The sequence below is a fragment of the Sitophilus oryzae genome, unplaced genomic scaffold (genome assembly GCF_002938485.1).
Source record: "Sitophilus oryzae breed Bouriz unplaced genomic scaffold, Soryzae_2.0 scaffold_1177_pilon_pilon, whole genome shotgun sequence".
Lineage (NCBI taxonomy): Eukaryota > Metazoa > Arthropoda > Insecta > Coleoptera > Curculionidae > Sitophilus > Sitophilus oryzae.
The window spans coordinates 2,085,484-2,101,441 of NW_022145812.1; the positions used below are offsets into that span (position 1 = coordinate 2,085,484).

Consider the following 15,958-nt stretch of genomic DNA (forward strand, 5'->3'; position numbering starts at 1 on the left):
TGGAGATCCTCAAACAATTCAACATTGACCGAGAAATCCAAGAGCCCTACTACAAATATCATCCACCACCAGTAGTCGAAAATAATAGTTTCAAAATATACCGGGATAAAACAATCTTAACAAATAAAACCGTTAGAAGTAACAGACCGGACATCACGCTTATAAATAAAATTAAAAAACCAGTTTTACTAATTGATATTTCTATTCCTAACAACAACAATATACAAAGCAAGTTTACAGAAAAAATAACAAAGTATCAAGATTTGAGAATAGAAATAAAAAATATATGGCAAATGGAATCGGTCCAGGTAGTCCCGTTGATTGTCTCGACCATTGGAATTATCCCGGTCAACCTGAAAGAACAATTAAAAGTAATTGGAATACCTGAAAATACTTACCGCCTAATGCAGAAATCTGTGCTGCTTGATGCTGCTAACATTGTTCGTTCCTTTCTAGGTGATTAACAATAGCACCTTATCTTGCCCCATGGACCGATAAGGCAGCTTTAAACCTGTTCTGAGCAGTGAAAAAAAAAATATAATACTTTATTTTTCATGAATATCATTTACAACAAATGTAATTTACAAATAAATAATAATAATAAAAAAAAACATGCATAAAAGGAACTGAAGATTACAGTTGAGGATTGGAACCTTTGGTGTTACACAGCAAAATAAAAACACTAAATCACCACAATACACCAAAACACGCGTCCAGTGTAATAGTAAGTGTATTTTGGTGTATTGTGGTGATGTTTTTAAGGAACTGAAGACAATTAAAATTGGTTTAAATTCAGTTCCTGTCAGATCACGATATCAGCTAGTATAAATGTGTGTTTTGTAGCTAAATTATTTTACTGTACCTTATCTACAAATATAAGTAAATTATATAGTAATCCTATGACTAAGAGAATTTAGTATGAAATTCAAAGAAATAAACACACAGAAAGTATTTTATACTAAAATAATTCTGAGGTAAAAAAAACCAAGAGGGAAGAGAACTATCCAGAAAATGTTTTTAAGTTTATTTTTAAATGCAACACTCTGAAGATTTATCATTTCTGCTGGTAAACAGTTGTAAAGCTTCGAAATATTAAATGAGAAACATCTAGTGAACTGTTTTGTGAGGTGGTGGAGTAATAAGTCCCTTAATTCTAAGGTTTAAGTTGTGCATATCTGTTCTGAATTTTATTTTATTCACCAAGTATGGTGGACACTTCTTAGAAATAACTCCATGAAATAAAACCATCTTACGTCTGTTTTCCAGATTCAACCACTTAGCTTCTTTTAACTTATGCGAAATGGGATCATATTTTCTTATACCATAAATAAAACGTAGGCAGCTTTTTGAAGCTTCTCTATTCTGTTAATGTCAATTTTTTCCAGACATGGTCCGTATATGACATCACAGTAGTTGAAATGGGATAAGACAAGTACTTCAGCTAACTTTATCTTTAAAGTTTCCGAAAGCAACTTTCGATGTGGATATAACATTTTTAAAGAGATGTAAGACCTTTTGATACATTGAAAGACATGTTCCTTAAAGCGAAGATTATAATCTATAATTAATCCCAAATTCTTGGCAGATTTAGTAAATTGTATTTTTAGTTCAGCTAAACTTAGTGACATTATGTCAGATAGAAAATCCCGGTGTTTAGCAAATATCATTACAGATGATTTATCTGGATTTATTGCCAGGCCGTGATGATTTGAGACTTGTATTAATTTATTTAAATCGTCATTTATTAACGTTTGAGCTAATGTCCAGTCATCGAAATTAACCGAAAAGAAAAGTTGTGTATCGTCTGCGTAGCAGTGTGAATTAACATTATCTAGGTATGTAGAAATATTACTTGTATATATTGTAAAAAGTAAGGGTCCCAAGATAGATCCCTCTGGAACTCCACAACTAATAACTTCCCTCGGTGACTCCCCTGTAGTAGTTTTTACAAATTGCATTCTATTACTTAAATAATTTTCAATTAGATCGACTGCATTTTCCGAGAAGCCTACATAATGTAATATAGATAGAAGTAGCTTGTGACTAATTCTGTGAAAGGCTTTTGAATAATCTAATAATTAATTTAATAATGTTGGATTAGACTGTATGTATATTGATATAGACTGTTTCAGAACAAAAACACACTCACCTACTCTCACTCTTTTGAGACACCATTTACAAGTGAACTTATTTTTTTAAATATATTTGTTAATATCTGCGCTTAAACAAAATATCTAAGGTTTCTTTCTTTTTCATAACATAAGCACTGTCGCTTTACCTTTTATGTGTTTCAAAAATGCTTAATATTTAAATGTATAAAAATATATTAATGTAGTCAATATAAAATAATGATTTATTTTATAAACATTATATATTTCATAACTTCCATAACATGACGCTTCTATATAACCTCAAAGCGAATGTATTCGTGGCATGAATATCAAAAACGTAAAAAAGTTTTTTTTTTTTATTTCGATAGCAGCGGTTTTTAGTTTCATATAACAAGAATTACACACAATACGTGCTGTTGACGTTTTAATTACATCCCACTTGGTATAAATCATAGTAAAATATAGAATAGTTGATGCCATCAAAAATTTCCTTGCCATCAAACATTTTTTGCGTTTAACATTTTATATATTTTTTTATTAAATTTATTATTTTATTCAAATCTTCTGGAAAAATCGTTACTTCAACAAGAACAAAATTATTTGCAACATTTTTGCAAAAGAAAACAATATCAATCGCGAGACAAAACTGCCAAATAAAAGCTCCTTCTTTCATCATTTTGAATAATTTAAAACAATGAGTGATAATCATTTTATTACTTATTGTTTTATTAACATTAATTATGAGGCACTCTTTTAGCTATAAGTTTCTTTAGCGTTTATTTTTTTATTTGTAGCTAATTAAACTAACAATTATTCAACTTATAAACACTCTTGTTGAGTTTATAAAAGGAACTAGTATAATAATTTTTATTACATCTATGATTGCCTTCTTTTTTTAAGTGTTGAGATATTTCTAGATTTTTTATATTTAATGGTATTTCTCGACTTTTTTCCTTTTTCCTCTTTTTCGTCTTTATATTCTGTCTCATCAGCTTATTAACTATAACTATACCATGTCATTGCATATGTTATAACTCTTTTGTTAAAATCTTTTTACTACTTTACTAGTTTTTTACATATTATACATCCACCAAAATATTTAAGACTAAAATTGTGTTTATTATTTTCTCACTATTTTATATTGTTCAAAATTTAAAAGCATATTGTTTGTTTCATAACTATAAACAGTGTTTAAATTTATCAATCTTTGATATTGACAAGTCCTCAAAATAATAACTTTAGTAAAGAACATTTTTAAAATACAGAATATTTTCTTAACTATCCGAGAACTAAAAATTTCTATTTTGATATTTTTGCAAAAACCATAAGTTTCAAATGCAAGGGCAGGGTATATAATACTCCCTTGCAATATATACCCTTAAAGTGATCTGCCAAGATATTTAATAAAGTTCTTGTTTGTTTCAGGATTGTTTCGGACAGACGGCTTAAAACTAGCAAACACGATGTGCGACTATCAGTTTGTTAGCAGCGAGCAAAGTCCCGTTTATGAAAGTTTTATTCGCCTCGATATCCTTCTAGCTACCCAAAAAATATTCGATGTTCTTATAAATTCCGAGCAAGGTTAGTAATATTAAAAGTAAAATGTGCTTACATTAATACAATTTTTTTTATTATTTTTATCACTAAGGCATATATGCAATTTTTTTTTGGTTTGTTTTCATTTTATTTATTACTGTGTATTATTGTAACAAAACAATCCATGGGATTCTACCATCTATCAGACATTTATTTAACAGTACTTCTACGGCATCCGCTAATGGTTTTCCGCCCATCTTCAGCATTTCAGGTGTAATACGATGTTCCCCTGAGCTTTTGCCATTTTTTATTTGTTGAAGTGCGTACTTAATTTCTGTGGTTGATATTTCTGGCATGTCTTCTGATCCTACGTTTGTAATATGTTTTTGTACTCTATTATATTATATATACTCTATTATATTAATATATTATATATTGGTATAACAGACTGATAAAGTTTTTCGTAGAATTTGTGTATTTCATTTCTAATTTCATGTTTGTCTGTTGTTATAATGCCATGTGTGTTTTGTTGTTATCTTTATTATTTTTTGTTTTCCGCGCATTTGCTTGCGTCTTAACACTTTCATGCTTCTATTGTTTTCAATTGTTTCCAAAATTTGCATTACAAAAATATTCCCTTAGATCTTTCCTTATTTCTCTTTTAGTTGTTTTATTTAATGTGTCATATTCTGGGGCATCTCTGTCAGTCTTTCTTCTTTCCCTTATTAGTTTTGTCGTTTCTAGTTTTAATTTAGTTTCCGATCGGTGTTTCATTTTACTACATATTTTCCTTGTTGCTGTAGTTATGCCCTGCTTTAGATTATTGAGAATGTCGTTGGGGTCTTGATATCTGAGTGTCTGTGGCTTTAGTCTCTTTTCAAGCTCTTTTTGATAGGTTTCCTGATTTAGTTGCAGAGCATCCCTTGTAGGAAACATTGATCTGGTAATTAATTTTCTCCTTTCTATATTAGTATAGATTTGTATTTTGGCGCGTACTAGTCTGTGGTCACTTCTTGTATGAAAACTGTTTAACACATCGACATCTTTACAGATTGTATTCTTGTTGGTGAGGATAAAGTCTATTTGATTTTTTACTCGTCCGTCTGGACTTCGCCATGTCCATTTTTTCTGAGTTTGTTTTTGAAAAAACGTATTCATACAGTATAATTTTTTGTTGTTGAGAAAGTTTACAAGCATGTCTCCTCTGTCGTTCCGTTCCCCGAGATCAAAGTTTCCTATATAATTTGTATCACCCGATTGCTTCTTCCCTATCTTGGCATTAAAGTTTCCAGTTATGATTACGTAATGTGTATTTTCAAGGTTCCTAGCCCGGCTAATGTCTTCATATAATTCCTCCATCAATTCACTGCTCGCTGAGCTTGTAGGTGCATAGCAGTGTATCAGCTGGATACTGTATCTTTCGTTTAAGTGTGTATTATTAGACATATCACTCTATCTGATACTGAATGGTATTTAGTGACGATCCGTGAGGCTGCCCGAATTTGTAGCGGGATGGAATTCTGAGACTTGAGCTCTACCCATCTGGGGTAATCTTGTTTTAGATTTCGACTCTAGCATGGTTCTAAGAATGTAAATGGCAGTTAAAACGCCCCGCTTGCCGAGCGTGTTGGCGAGTATTATCTCAGCCGCCCACTATGGGTACAGACGCTGTTTGCAGCCGCTCACTTTGAGTCAGACGCTGCGTACTGTGGACTTCCTTAGCTTCACCTTTATCACTTCGAGACCTTACCAGCATGGGTGGCCCTACCAGTAGCTACGCTACCGCCGGTATCGCTCCCTGGATATTGAAGGTTACTGAGCCCTCCCACCACGACAAAGTGAAAGTCCTGGGAAGAATATCAAATTCATTTACCCAATAATATGTATAAAAACATTTTTAGAAACCAGTGTCCCCAATACTTGCTTTGCTTTGTGAAAAATAAAATCTAGAAATTTTTTATTCCAATGGTCCGATTCTTGTTACATCTCCGAAACTATAATTTTGTATGAAGCCAATCTATAAATTAACTTATCCCCCAAAATATGTATATAAAAAATATTTAGAAACCAAGGTGTCGAATACTTTATGAAAAATAAAATAATAATTATTCAAGAGTTTGAACATTTCGCATCAGAACTACAAGTTCATACTTAATGTACTAGTTATATTTTTGGTTTCTTAATATTTTGTCTGTACCATATCTGGACTTTGCACCATACACACGTGAATAACAGATTTTTAAATTTGTGTTTATAATTTTTAGGTATCAAGAGAGGATACGAATTATTTTTGAAGGGATATTCTTACAAAAAGGTGACCTAAGGTAAGATTTAATTATTTAAAGATATAGATTTTTATTTAAAGGTGATCTAAATTATTCATACATTTGATCAACAAAAATGTAAAACTTAAAAAAATGTATTGCTTCTTTTAATTGAAGGTTTCTGTAGAATTGCAAATAATCTTGTTAATATTAGCTATATTTATTTCAGTTGTCTAAATCGTGCGGATTTGATACGAATATACGATGGAAGTACCAACTCTAACCCTGCCATTGGAGTTTTATGCAACGAAGGAGGCGAAATTGAAATTTTGTCTACGGGATCAGAATTGTTTATCGAATTTGTCGCAAATTCTGATATACCCGGCCAGGGTTTTAAGGCTAGGTACCAGTTTCAGATGATGGAAACTGATAACATCGGTAAGATATTAATTGAAAATGATAATTACATACATGATTATTTATAAATTGACGCTATAATTCTATTATATACCAAATATAAAATGCTGTTTTAAAAAATTATTCTTTAAACATTAAGTTGCTTTCAATTATTTTGAAGATATGGTTAGTTTAGTTTAATCAGATTTAGGTAGAGTTAGATATTATTACTGCATTATTTATTAGACTAGAAAATTTCTCATATGTCGACAGAAGGCAACGGAAAAATTTAACACTATTTCTATATTAACAAACTAAATAGAGGCTTAAATTATTTTTTTGAATTTATGTTTATAGATATTTAAAATACTCAATACTCAATCAATGTTTGTTTTGGTTAAAGTAGTTCTTTATTTAATAATTCGAGTTGAAAAATTTGGGAGTAAAAATTCTTTATAATAGAATTGTAGTTATCCTATATATCAAGAAGATTTTATAAGTACGGTTTTACAGATCCAGGTACAATCACTTAAGTTGAAGTCAATCTGGTCAAAGATCTGGTAAAAGAATTTAAGTTAGTGAGGTAGATTTCAAAGCTTTTCCTTTTTAACATTGAAAATGTTTCTGTTATCCTATATAAGGGAGCCCAAATCGAATTAAAATGCTACATTTGCCACACCATGACGTCATATATACAAGGGTATAGGAAATCTCGGCGCAGCGGCGGCAGTCGGCCAGCGCGCGCAAAAACCATTACATGGCTAATTGTTTATTGATGTATCTTTATTAGTTTAAAAGCAAAAAATATGTGGTTTGCTTTGGTACCTTGTCAAGACATAAGCGAAACTTTTAAACTGTTTCTTTCTTTCATTTAGGCCTTCGTTTTTCGTTAAATGAAAGTTATATTAAAAAAAGTCTATTTTTAAACCAAATTTTCGCATGATTGAAATGAGTTATTCATGTTTAAAGTTTTTTTTGGTCATAAGCGCTAATGGAAATGTTTTTTTGTAAATAATTATAAAAAATTACTCCCTACGAAGACTTTATTGTGTACTGGATCAAAAAATAAGTATTGGTTTTCTCTATACGGTGGTATTAATATATCGATTTTTGATGATATTGCCCTTTTACCCGATCTAATTTTGTACTACTTTCGGAATAAGGGTCCCCATATCATGTATTGTAACTCCATCCCTGAAAAAATTCAGCTTGTGACGAAGTGAGACGTAAAGTCAAAATAAGCTTTAATCTACCTACATCATAGGTAGGTGTAGGTACTCTAGGCATATTCTACCTAGACAGTAGCTGACATTAGTAACTAATTTGTTATCTGATAAGTAGTTGTCATTATATAAGTTTAATCATCTTATACCTCCTATAACGGTAGGTTTTGGATTTTTTCCTGACTGGTTTGTTAAACAAAAATATAGTGGGCCATATAAAGGTCTAACACAATACATGTATTGAATGTACTTATTTTAACCAATGCATTGTTTTGTTTTTTTAATCTCACAAATAAGAAATGTTTTATAGTTTTTATTATAAAAAACAGTGATTATACAATTTATTTGCACCCCTTACACTGTTTTCTGTAAGGGGTGTAACCAGGAGTATATTTCGTAACCTCTTACGATATAAGAGGGCCCCCACAAAGTGTTTTATTACTTAATGCTTAGATTAAGATTTAATAATATATTTGTACATAAAATAAAATAGACTAGAAAGTCAATTAATTAATATTGACGCAATTACTAAATAATTACAAGATTTTTTTTCTAATTATTTTAGTGTATTTTTAGTCACCTAATTATAAAGGAGAGATATACAACCATTGCATTATTTTACTCACAAATAAATGTTTTATGGTTTTTAATATAAAACAAGGATTAATGTATTATACACCCCTTAACCCAAACACTCCAAGGAGGATATTTCGTGACCCCTTATTTAAAGTGGACAAGCTTTATTAGTCAATGTTTTAATTACCCAGCGTCTTTAATAAAAATCTAATGTAATTTTTCATAGAAATGATCTGACATAAAAAGCAAATTTTATCTAAAAACTTTTTGATTATCTACAAGGACTAAACTGCTGACAAATGTCTGTATACTAATGCCAAAGTAATGCCAAAAATACAAATTAAATACCAAAATTTCTCATATAATGCCCCACTAATGCCAAGCTGATTCCAATATAATACCACTAATACCACGAATAATATGTCACACATTTGTTTAACGAATTAACCTGTAACGTAATAGTTGTAATAGTGGTAGGTACGTGCACAGATTTTTTCCTAGGTAACTTAAAAGTCGTTAAAAAGTCTAATTATATTTAAACAAGATATAATTCCAACTAATTGCATTATAAGGCCAATAATGCACAAGTAATACCATTAACATTTTAGCGTTTTTAATTTGTGTAACTTATTTCTTTAAAAAATTAACCTGTAACAATAGTGGTAGGTACGCGCACAGATTTTTTCGCTAGGTAACTTATTAAGTCGTTAAACAGGCCTATAAAACCTATAACAACATAGGTAACTAATATTTATAATTTTATTCGAGTTTTAATCTAAAATAATAAATGTTTTACTGGCGTATTTCTGAAGTGTTCATTATTAAAAGTTGATATTCTTCAAGTTATGTGAAGTAATAAGTAATGTTTCCGGTGAGACCGCGTATATGTCACCGGATTCTGGTTAGTATAAAGACTTTTTTCTATAGAAAGAGTTTTTTCTATATTTTTCTTTCAAATCATGACTAATTCTTCATATTCTTTTAAATACTACAGTGTTTTTTTTCCTAAAATGTTATACTTAATTTTCGCTTAAAATTAAAAAATCACAAATGGAGGAAAATATACGTTATTGAATAAAGTTTATACAAATCACTTTACCATAACAAAAAAGTAAAAACATGTCATGGCGGAAGATATTCAGGTGGCATTTCACATATTTATCTATTAAAATCGAGATTAAAATAATAAACTTGAGTAACATGTTATACATGAGATAGAAAGTTTCAGAATCGATTAATACGCAATACGCTACGCAGTCAAGCGTAGCGTCTTCAAGACTCTTCCATCGGCCAGGGTCACGACGCCGCGCGCCGCGAGAGATCGGCCTACGTTTGGCTAAACAGGCTGGACACGGTGGACTACGATATTGGCGAGTCTGAATATTTATAAAAATTTGCAAAGTAAAATATGTTGGAAAAATAATTAATCCATACATAATATATAAAAGCTCAAAGGGTTCTTTTGTTGCATCCATCCCGTCGAAACCGCTTCACCAATCTTGATGATTCTTTTTTTAAATGAAAGGTATATATGTGTAGATTTGTTATGAAGTATTTTATAGTACTTAATAGCTATTTCTTTGTGTAAAACGACTAAATACTAAAACATACCTGAAAAACACTTACTAACAATACCTCCAGAAATAAATTATTTGTCATTGTCAGTGGTGTGTCAGTTAGATTATATATTAAGGTTTTAGATATTTTAGGAGTGAGTTCATACCACCAGCTTTAGATACATAAATATTAGCACAAAGGTTCGTTTAAACGACATTAGCGAATTAGCTACACAAAGAGATTTTAGGAAATTTATCCTCTTAGAGAGTAAAATTATGTCGGAACAGTTTGTTGTATGAAAATTCCTTACTATTTGGTCTAGAAGAATGAAATCCTACAAAAAGAATTAGAAGAAATTTTTGAAATTCATCAACCAAATGGGTAAAGTTAGTAAAAATTTATATAAAACTTGGTGACCTCTGGATTATACACATAAAAATTGGCACAAGGATAAAGCGAATTTATGAAATTTATACACTTAGGGAGTAGAATAGGGAATGAAAGTTTGCTGTACGAAAATGCAATACTATAACATTATAAAGACAGTATAAAATTTTATGCAAGGGTTTATTTAGTGACATCATAACGAAATATATCTTCCTCAATTATCCTTCAAAGAATAAAAAATAACCTATAAAGAGAGTATTAGTGCTCTTAATAAATAAAAAAAAGATGAAAATTAAAAAAACATCTATGCTCACTAGCTCTCTATAAAGAAGTAAAAAATCATTTAAATCAATGCATGAACGATTCGAGGTGTAACGCGAACGTAGTCGCGGGAAAAACCTAGTAATTTATTAAATTATTTTATTTAACTGATTAATTTTCATTGAAAAGGAATTTTTGTAATTCGTCACTATATTAGTTAAAAACTAAGAAACTCATATCAATTTTAAGTTTTGCGATTTTGACATATACTTTTTACAAAATCTGAACACATTTTAAAAGAAAAAAAGCTTTTGATAACATTTGTGTAAATTGACTTCAAGTTGTATAACATAAATTTCTACGACCGGTCTACCTAGTGGTCTGCAGCATCGCCTTGTGGTGCAAACGTGGGCCTGTTAATCTGTGACGTGACGCATAACAGCCAAGAAAAACAGAAGCGTGGCTAAGAATTTAGTAATTTAAAAAAAATGTCTTTTAGATACAGTAGTAGGTATTAAAAAGTTTTGTGTTTAAATGGGGTTTGCCTTTAACAGTTAAAAAAGTGTAACTTTCCGTAAGAATTCTTTATCTGTCATCGATCATGATCTGTCATCATGTTAACCTGATGTTTTGTATGTTATTTTGTTTTTTTGCTTGTTTGTTTTACGGATAGGTGCGATCGCATAATTATTATTGATAATGTTTTATTTAATGTTAACATTACTACTTTTTCAGTGAATGTTTAAATCTGTTGTTTTTTGTTAAGTTCGTCATTTAAACATATGTATGTAATACACTCATATTAACACTAATCATATTTTTACGTTTTTATTCATCATTTTCAATGCCCCCCGGTTGCATCTTTGTAAAGGACTGTGAATTTTTATACAGGGTGAGTTTCCTACGATGTTCTCTATGGGTATCTTGGAAACTACTGGAGATAGAGAGTCGGTTAAATGGGGAAAGAATTGCAGTTTTGTGGGATCATAAATATGCGCCTTTCAGATTTATGAAAAGTTCATGGCTTACTAGATATTTTGAAAAAACAAATTTCGGCTGTTTTAATAATTGTCCCTGATTCCATTATAAGCTATTTTAGACAAAAAGTTTTCAGATAAAAGTTATAGATAATCACATCCTTAATGAGACCGTGTCCTCTGTTTTTTCTAAATGTCATTTTTGACATATCACACAAACATATGTTTTTAAATGGAAACCATAGTTGGCCATGACTTCAAAAAAGCGGTATTTTTAAGCTTTTAGCGATATAAGCTATAATATGTTTTCTTCGAAAAATTACTGAGTTATAGCCAATTCTTATCATTTTTAAACAATTTCACTTAGTTAGCCATGGAAACAAGTTCAATCGCCGTTACTCTCAGAAATGTGAAGCTGTCACATTCAAACTTTGTAAATTAAAATAAACAAAAATTGTAAATATGAATTTCTCAAATGAAGAAAAGCGTGTAGATACTCGCGTATCAATAGAGTGTTTCCAAAATACCTTTCATTATGCCCCCCCCCCCGCATAATGAAAGAAATGTTAAAAATTATTGATATCATAATAATACAAACTCAGGGATAGGAAGAGGTGAACTAATTGCATGGGCCTCCTCGATCACCTGACCTATCCATTTTAGATTTTTTTATGCGGTATGGTTAAAAATAAGGTTTACTAAAGAACTTATGAATTAAGAGAGGCACTCGAAGTGGCGGTAAGAGAGAAGTTTAATTAAGTCAACCCGTCCTTTTGTGAGAATAGGTAATAATTCAGTTTTAAAAAGATGTAACTCTCTCTCAAAACAATGGGGTATTTTTGGAACATTTTCTAAAATAACTTAAAGTGTATGCAGTGACTACAGCGATATTATTTTTTTAAGTTTTAGTTTGTGTAATGTAAATTCTAAAGAACCGTTTAGTAATATATTCTGACTTTTGATAAGTTATAAATCACAAAAAAATAAGAATGCCATGCAATCTAAGTGAAATTAGTCAAGAAAGATAAGAATTGGCTATAACTAAATTTAACTTTTCTAACAAGTCTTTAAAATCGTTCTCTAAAAAACATAACATTCACCGGTCAACGTATCCTCGAAAATGTATGGTCAAGAAAAGTTTAACCAATAATCTTACACGCTTTTCTTCATTTGAAAAATTCATATTTACAATTATTGTTTATTTTAATTTACAAAGTTTGGATGTGGCAGCTTCACATTTATAAGAGCAAAGACGATTGTTTCCATGGCTAACTAAGTGAAATTATTTAAAAACGATAAGAATTGGCTATAACTCGATAATTGTTCGAAGAAAACATATTACAGCTTATATCGCTAAAAAGCTTAAAAAATACCGCTTTTTATGAAGTCATGGCCAACTATGGTTTCCATTTATCGCTGAAAAGCTTAAAAAATGGCACTTTTTATAAAGTCATGGCCAACTATGGTTTCCATTTAAAAAAACATATGTTTGTATCAAATGTCAAAAATAACAGGCTTTAAAAAAAAACGGAAGACACAATCTCATTAAGGATGTGATTATCTACAACTTTTATCTGAAAACTTTTTGTCTACAATAGCTTATAATGGAATTAGGGACAATTTTTAAAATACCCGAAATTTGTTTTTTTCTAAATATCTAGTAAGCCATGAACTTTTTCAAAAATCTGAAAGGCGCATATTTATGACCCCACAAAACTGCAATTCTTTCCCCATTTAACCGACTCTCTATGTCCAGTAGTTTCCGAGATACCCATAGAGAACATCGTAGGAAACTCACCCTGTATAGATATTTTTTTATCTGCAAAAACCTCGATTTATAAGAATAACGCCTATAGTATTTTTTTACATAATTTCTCTACTCAGGCAAAAAAGTAAGATAACTGGTTATTCTATGTCATTTTAAAAATAATAAAAACAATTAATACATATATTTGCATTTGAAAATTGTAATGAAATTATGGTCAATAACTAAAAGACCTGAATGATAAACCTTTATATATCTGTGTAAAGCATAACCTTTAAAAAGGTGTGTTGGTTTAAGAGGTTCTAATAGATAATAATCATCTGATATAAAGCCGGCATAGTTAGTGAAATGTGCATCCAGAGTTTAGAGTAGGTATATGCGAGGGGTAAACACATAGGGCAAAAAGTGTACACCTACATCCTCTCTCCTTAGTACATCCCCTACATCCTCTAGTACATCCTAGGTACATCCCCTACATTCTCGATACATCCTTGGTATATCCCCTACATCCACGGTACATCCCCTACATCCTCTAGTACAACCTCGGTACATCCACTACATCCTCGGTACATACCCTGGAAATCCTCTCATGTGTACACCATAAATCCCCTAAGTGTTCACCCCTCGGGTATATGTTTTGGTGTAGTAAACTAGTGTTTGATTTGGCTTAATTGTCTTTTTGGATATATACATAAAACTATATACCTATAACATTCCCACTTTAAAAATAATAATATACAGTATATGTACATATTGCTAACAAGAAACAGTTCAGTCAAGAAAATAAAGTCATCCTAAGAGGATATGTTTCGAGTGACCATGCAAAGATTAACATCTCTTACATAAGGATAAAATTACCACAATATTGATATATTTCAGATCCACCTTTATACTAACACTAGCGTGTACCAGCGACTTCGTTCGCGTCGAATTAATCATTTGTAATGGTGATGATAAAGCAAAACAAGAATATCCATTAACATACAAACTGGATAAAATTTTCTCACATTTATGTCAGCATGAGAATAAACAATATGGCGATATTATTATATAACTTGGTAATATTTGAGGGGTAGTTTCATCTCGCTGGAATTTGACTTTCGAAAAATCCGTTTGCCAAAAATAAGCTTTTACGTCAAGCAGTTTAAAAGCAGAATCGTGGTTAAGAAATTTCCCAACTTTTTGGAACACTCTGTATGATTTTTTTAAGTTTCAAAATATGTAAAAAAACAAATAAATTATGCTTGTCCAAGCGTTTTCCCGAAAGACTAACTGTTTTTTAAATAACAAATATTGTAATATTTGAGGGGCGTTTTCACGCTCTTGGAATTTTAAATTCGAGAAACCCCTCCTTATCGAACCTCTACACCCCACAGTCAATCCGTTTGCCAAAAATCAGCTTTAAACGTCAAACAGTTTAAGCAGAATCGTGATTACTCATTCATATTTTATGAAACACCCTGTATAAATTTATAAAAAATCTTAAAATATGTATAACAACAAAATAAAATATACGTGTTTAAGAGTTTTTCCGAAAAACTCACCCGTTTTTATATAAAAAATATTTTAATATTTGAGGGATAGTTTCACCCCCTTAGAATTCGAGTTTCGAAAAATTCCTCCTTATCGAATCTCTACACCCCACAGTCAATCCGTTTGCCAAAAATCGGCTTTAAGCAGAATCGTGATTACTCATTCATATTTTATGAAACACCCTGTATAAATTTATAAAAAATCTTAAAATATGTATAACAACAAAATAAAATATACGTGTTTAAGAGTTTTTCCGAAAAACTCACCGGTTTTTAAATAAAAAATATTTTAATATTTGAGGGATAGTTTCACCCCCTTTAGAATTCGAGTTTCGAAAATCCCTTCTTATCGAACCTCTACACCCTAAAGTCAATCTGTTTTCCAAAAATCAGTTTTTACGTCTAGCGCTTTAGCAGGATCGTGATTAATCAATGATCAGATTTTTCGAAATACCCTGTATACATTTTTAAAAAAATCTTAAAATATGTAGAAAAACAAAATAAAATATACGTGTTTAAGCGTTTTTCGGAAACTTGACCGTTTTTTTTAAATAAAAAATATTTTAATATTTGAGGGGTGGTTTCACCCTCTTGGAACTGGAATTTCGAAAAATCCCTTCTTATCGAACCTCTAAACCCTAGAATCAACCTGTATGCCAAAATTGAGCTTCTTACGTTGAGTGGTTTGAGCAGGATCATGATTAATCAGTATGTCAGTCACTTAAGGATTTTATATATTAGTATAGATTAAATGGTATTAACATTTAACGTTTTTTAAAGGCAATGTAATAAATTTATTGATTTTAAAGCTAGGTTTAATTAAGAATTGTACTTAAATTATGAATTATTTTAAGAAAATATATTATTCTGTTTTTATTTGAAATTTTATAATAAGATATTGAACGGTTTAATTAATATTACAGTATTTATAATTTAAAATAAACTGTACTAAATTGTACAGTACAAATCAAAACAGATTTCTGTTAAACTGTAAAAGCTAGCGATGTATTGATTAATGTTGGCGCCATCTATCGCCGCAAGCTCAAAGTGTATGTATCAAATCGATAATTTTGCATACCGAAGAAGAATATCTAGACTTAGTTTATAGAGTCAATAGTCAGGATTTCTAAAGCTGCAGAGATAAAAAAGAATACTTTATGTTACCCTCTATCTTTAATATTTAGAATTATTTTATATATCGATTTCAATGAAAATAAAAAAAACTTTAGATAAATGATACCAATATTTTATAGAACTTGGCACATATGTATGTATATCTATAAAGTAAATCTAAATTAAATAAAAAGCCTAAGAAATAATCGTGTAAGGAATCACCCAACACACTTTTGACCATAAACATATTCGTAATATAA

General features: G+C 30.4%; 1 protein-coding gene across 1 annotated transcript in view; it reads left to right on the forward strand.

Moving 5' to 3' along the window:
- Positions 1 to 15,958, forward strand: part of LOC115889785 (suppressor of lurcher protein 1) — a 246,276-nt gene that overhangs the window by 184,621 nt on the left and 45,697 nt on the right. Inside the window, 4 exon segments of the mRNA XM_030909869.1 lie at positions 3,537 to 3,617; positions 3,620 to 3,692; positions 5,912 to 5,971; positions 6,141 to 6,349. Coding sequence (XP_030765729.1) covers positions 3,537 to 3,617; positions 3,620 to 3,692; positions 5,912 to 5,971; positions 6,141 to 6,349 — 423 coding nt within the window.